This window comes from Haliotis cracherodii, unplaced genomic scaffold, assembly GCF_022045235.1.
Source record: "Haliotis cracherodii isolate W230 unplaced genomic scaffold, xgHalCrac1.p SCAF_14, whole genome shotgun sequence".
In the NCBI taxonomy this organism is placed as follows: Eukaryota; Metazoa; Mollusca; class Gastropoda; order Lepetellida; family Haliotidae; genus Haliotis; species Haliotis cracherodii.
Window position 1 is genome coordinate 31,272,031 of NW_027266269.1, and position 6,025 is coordinate 31,278,055.

A 6,025-nucleotide genomic window follows, 5' to 3' on the forward strand; every position below is an offset into this window, starting at 1 on the left:
ACGTCGGAAAGAGTCCCGAAGAGACATGAGAGAAGAAATTGCAAGCAATTCTGGAGGTTTTTGGAGATATGTAGGAGCAGCAGCAGGAGCGACGGCAGGCTTTTGTTTCGGCGGCCCTGTTGGTGCAGCTGCAGGTGCGCGCGGAGGTTATGCCGTTGGTTCTGCTTTTGATTGAAGTATTTCAGATTGAACGTGCGTGCAGAAAAGAACCGTCTTTAATGGATGACAACAATGATTACCATATTCTAAGGTGTGCTTCACAGATTGTTTTGATACATACTTCTTCCGTCTGACTATAAATAGATATATACATGTCCAAAGTAAACCGGGGGTGTCGGGTAGCATAGTGGTTAGAGCGTTCGCTCGTCACGCCGAGGACCCGGGTTCGATTCCTGACATGGGTACAATGTGTGAAGCCCATTTCTGGTGTCCCCCTCCGTGATATTGCTAGAATAATGCTAAAATCAGTGTTAACAATACTCACTCACTAAAAAGTAAAGTTGTTTGTTTTAATAACTGAGTGTTGTATGGCTGTACTACAGAAGTGACTTTATCAGTTTAATGTGTATGATGTCAAAAAGACTTGGATGACGACTCTTTACCTTTTACACACAGTGCACAATCCGTGAAGTGTAATTCATGCCTTTTTAGTCTATTGTTTGATTCAGATAAAGCACTTTACCTTTGAAGTGTTTTTTATTTGTGTTTTAGATAAATGAATTTTGTGTTTGATGTGATAAGAATAATTTATAGCTATGATAGCTAAGTACAAGTTGCTGTTTTGTTATGTATGCGATGCAGAATTTCGCGAGATTTCGAACCGTGAAGATCCGGGGTAGACTAGGTCTTCAGCAACACCTGCTTGCCGTAAAAAGCGACTAACGGGATCGGGGGGTCAGGCTCGCTGACTTGGTTGATGCATGTCACCGATCCCAATTGCGTGGACCGATGCTCATGATATCAATCACTGGATTGTCTGGTCCAGACTCGATTATTTACAGACAGCCGTCATATAGCTAGAATATTGCTGAAGACGACGTTAAACAACAAACCAACCAACCAACCAACCAAGCATGTCATCGCATCCCAAATTGCCTGGATCGATGCTCACGATGTCAATCACTTGATTGTCTGGTGCAGACTCGTTTAATCACAGACTGCTGTCATATAGCAGGAATATTGCTGATTGCGGTGTTAAACAACAAACAATGTATGGGGGACTCAATCGTCTCCCCAATATCTATATCGAAATCGGAACGTTTGACCAAATCCAAAACAAATTGCACTTCATCGAATTGAGGTGATAGAAGCGTTCATAAAATATGCATGTTTGTCCGAAAGTATTCTTTTGACATTTGATTTCTGAACATTCTTTTGACATTTGATTTCTGAACATTCTTTATTGTACATTCTTTATTGTATTGTCTATGTACTCGCATATCGTAATTTGATAAACACCACTGTGAGAATGATTTTACACCGCTTGAGCAATATTCCAGCAATACCACGACGGGGGACACCAGAAATGGGCTCCTCGCAATGTACCCTTGTGGAGAATCGTCCCTGAGTCTCCGGCGTGAGTAGCGAACGCTTTAACCACTGGGTTCCCTCACCGTCCCCTTCGCTGTGACAATGGTGTTATCACAGTCGTTTTATCGCTTTATCATCTCGTATAACGCGTTCTCGTCTCTTACTATTGCTGTCTCGTCTCTTGCTATTGTTGTCTCGTCTCTTACTATTGCAGTCTCCTCTCTTGCTATTGCTTTCTCCTCTCTTGCTATTGCTGTCTCGTCTCGCTTTATCTAGTTGTGTTCAGTCACATAGAAATAGTTTGATACCTTTGTTATTTCTGAAAGTTTGTTCTTCTTTCTATTTTTGTTATAAGGCTGATATACTTTTAAAGCAAATCATTAGAATGGATGGGTTTTTTCGTGTTGACTTTTTAATTTTGTATAGTTTGGTTAAAAACTATTGTTTAATCACAATAGCTTGATAAGAAAGTTGTTTTATCATATTAGCTTGATTGATATGTTTGGTATTTCTCGGTTTTTATCTTTGAGAATGTATTGTTTATAGGTTTGTATTTTTACGGCACGTGTGATTGATTAAAAACTAATCTTTTATTGGATTAGCTTGATTGTTTGTTTGGTAATGTTTATATTTTCAGACAGATTATTCTAATGTTGTGTTTGCCTCTGCTAGCCAGTTACTAGAACATATATCCTGAACATACTGGACCTTTTGTACATATTGAGCTGTTTTTCATTATACATATTGGCTTGTAATATATAATTTTGCGCTTAGATGCTTTTGTCGTAATCAAATAAAGTTATTAAGATGCATAACTTGTTGTGTTATCAACAGTTATGGTCGGCAGATCAAACCGAGAAAGTAAAGTTTGGGCGGAGGACGCTTCAAGTGTCGTTGCCATTCCTACATTGAATTAAATCTCGAAAAGGTATTTTGAACAAAATGAAAGGTACATTGTTAAATAGCATCTAAACATGGCTGAATGTCGCCCTTTTACTCCCCATGAGCGCCGATGGTCTGGCAGCAGTGCATTCTATAGAGATAGTCGTCCTTCAAGTCATTTCTGCCGCAATCACATTGTGAGACAGATACCACAATTGCTTATCCATCCATTCATAGATATATCAGTTTCGGAAAATCTCTTGTACTGACACAGAATCACCAGTTATCATTCAGCGTTTCCTCGTCTATAGTGGTTAACCTTGCCGATATGTCTTTAAACCCGTGGAGGTGAGGGGTAGAATAGGTCTTCAGCAACCCATGCTTGCCGTAAAAGGCAACTAACGGGATCGGGTGGTTTATTCATGTCATCGTATCCCAATTGCGTGGATCGATGCTCATGATGACAATCATTGGGTTGTCTGGGCCAGACTCGATTATTTACACACCATCGTCATATAGCTGGAATATTGCGGCCTCAAACAAAAAATCTACAAACAAACAAACATATTCATTAAGATTGCATCATTATGTGGGGAAACGCTTCGGACTTTTGTGAAGCCGGCGAGCACGGGTATGGTGCTGACTAAAAAGCCGAGAATCATAACAGGGCAAATCTGGTATTCGAACCAATCGTTCTAATGCTGTCACGCCTATGGAATGCAACACTGCACAGCAAATTCCGGCATTTGAGACTACTGGGTAAACTGAATCCCAAATTAATCACCGATTTCTATATGGACTGGTCAGAGGCAAGCAAGGGGACAAAAGACGTACTTAACACAATGGACTGGTCAGAGGCAAGCAAGGGACATAAGCTGTACTTAACACAATGGACTGGTCAGAGGGCAGCAAAGGGACAAAAGCTGTACTTAACACAATACACAAGTCAGAAAGTAGCAAGGGACACAAGAATTACTAACACAATGGACTGGTCAGAGGCCAGCAGGGAACACAAGCTGTACTTAACACAATACTTCAGTCAGAAAGTAGCAAGGGACACAAGCATTACTAACACAATTGACTGGTCAGAGGCCAGCAGGGAACACAAGATGTACTCCACACAATACTTCAGTCAGAAAGTAGCAAGGGACACAAGCATTACTAACACAACTGACTGACCTGAGGCCAGCAATAGGCGAGTAAAGGACACAAGCTCTTCTAACACAATGGACTTTTCAGAAGAGAATATAAATATAATATATTTATCTCCACAAATAAAAACAGTTTCACCTAAATCATGACATATTCAGACCCGACGACGTGAACAGCACACCACGTTACTGTCAGTGACACCGTACTCCTTCACCGTCTACACAAACACAACACTGACGTCAGTGAGCGCCGCGGGACTCCAGGAGATTCATCAGTCGCAGACGTCCCCAGCGTCTCTCCACGCCGACCACTGTCTCCCCCTACTTGTTCCTGGCGTCGATGTCCACCCCGTTCAGTGACCGCACAAACGTCACCGTCTCCACATTACCTCCCAGACAGGCCAAGTGAAAGAGGTTGTAACCGTACATGTCCATCAATGACACATCCGCTCCTTCACTCACAAGGAGCTCCACCACTTCTCTGTTTCCCCCGTGTGCTGCCCACATCACCGGTGTCCTGCTCCACCACCCCACTACAGTCGATGTTGACACCCGTGACAGGATCCACCTCACCTCCTCCAGGTTTCTGTTCCTGCTGAAGGAGAAGGCGGCAGTCTGCTGCTGATAAAGTCCCTGTAACACAAAGTAAACTCTGTACACATCTCATCTTCATCATACATCTACATTGTTTACACCTCAGAATGCTGATACGTGGCACGAACATGGATACATCATTGAACACTTCCAACATGGCTGACAACAATATCACGATTTAGGGGAATGACGATAGTTGGTTCATGTAATTTAGGATTATTTGTTACCCACGTGGTGAAGATACAAGCGGTAAGATACTAAATCCGTACGTCACACGTGTGTCGTATAATGTTTGACCTCGTTTTATTCGTTTTGATTGGATAACCGTGACCTCTGTCACACCGTTACTACTTTTTTTATTCATAAAAATCGCGAGACGTCAATCATTTTGAAACTACACGGCAGAAATGAAGCAATCATGAGAGTGAGAGATATTTACAAACACTTTATTAAACCAAACAAGATAGTCACACGCATGAAATTCGGCTCGCATTCTAAGTTATGCACAGAGCTTCTACAGACATTATATAATCGAACTATATCCATTTACAATGAACGACTACCGATCAATAGATCGAGAGTCCCCATGAGCGTGACGCACCCGACCACTTTCGCAACTTTTAATTTGATTTTAACGTGAAAGGATAAGCGTGGTAAAATGAAGTCATTTAAACTATCTGGACAGATACTAGACTTTCTTGGGATGATCCGGTTGTGCCATCAATGTCCCCTCCGAAACGTAATTGTGGCACTGTTTCGGGAGTTGTTTGTTCACGACTGCACGACCAGATCACTCAAAGTAAACATTTCCAATACAAGTCATTGGAAAACTCCGTAGAAGTGTGCCTGATTGCTGATTATGTGACCCAAAATATCCCAAAAGTGAACAGTAACATTCCCCATCTCTAGCGTAAAACGCTGTGAGTAGATTACTGTTGTCTTTTCTTATTCCGGTGGCGACCTTGCCCTTTGATCGTTCGACGCTGTCACGGACTGTTGATTTTCATGTCTTCAGTATAGGGTGGTACAGTTAACATGAATGTCTCTGGCGAACACTCTGATTTCCCTCATCCAAAATGGTACGGATATGAGAGTGGGTGAGTGAGTATAGTTTTACGCCGCTCTTAGCAATATTTCAGCTATATCACGGCTGGGGACACCAGAAATGGGCTTCACACATTGTACCCATGTCGGGCGTGACGAGCAAACGCTTTAACCACTAGGCTACCCGACCGCCCCCGGACATGAGAGATCAAGGATACCGAAGCTTTTTGATTGCACAGACGGGACCCCGGCAGTGCGAGTGACCGACTGTTGGTCCGATATTCAAAGCGCGGCGCTAATGTGACTTTTCAAAAAAACATTATAGCTGTCCTGCGTATTAACAACATGGCACTTCAATAACCATAAGTTGAAGAAATTCTTCCTAAAGGATCTTCAGCGTCGGTGCTGTTTTGTTTGCAAACACAACTGCAGGCGCATGTTGTTAATGCGTATGCATAAAAATGTCAACAATGACCATATTTATGCACATATCAATATTCATGCGCAACCAGATTTTGCAACCGGTTTCAGTTTGGTCTGTAAAGTTGTTATATATTTACACTTAAATATATATTTAACGTCGGTTATAAATAAAATACCACACTCATTCTCGTTTGATACCATTTTTACGAAACTCTTGAACTTTCTATGGTATCTGACCTCGCGTTAGCTCGGTACCATACCCTAAAAAGTCCACTCGTTTCGTAAAAATGGTATCTAAAGAGAACGAGCGTAGTATTCGCTATGTATTTAATGTTTAAAGTCTGTCTGTGACATCCAGTAGTTGTAACAGTATTCTGTGTTTGGTTGTAGAGTGTTAACTT

The 6,025-nt window shown here is 41.8% G+C and overlaps 1 protein-coding gene across 1 annotated transcript; it reads right to left on the reverse strand.

The window, feature by feature from the left end:
* Window positions 1-3,884: 3,884 nt before the first annotated feature.
* On the reverse strand, window positions 3,885-5,809 carry LOC139460362 (uncharacterized). The gene is made up of 2 exons (XM_071241853.1): window positions 5,801-5,809; window positions 3,885-4,196 (listed from the first exon to the last, which is right to left on the reverse strand). Exons 1-2 carry the CDS (start codon window positions 5,807-5,809, stop codon window positions 3,885-3,887), a joined length of 321 nt encoding a protein of 106 aa, XP_071097954.1.
* Between the last annotated feature and the right edge of the window lie 216 nt (window positions 5,810-6,025).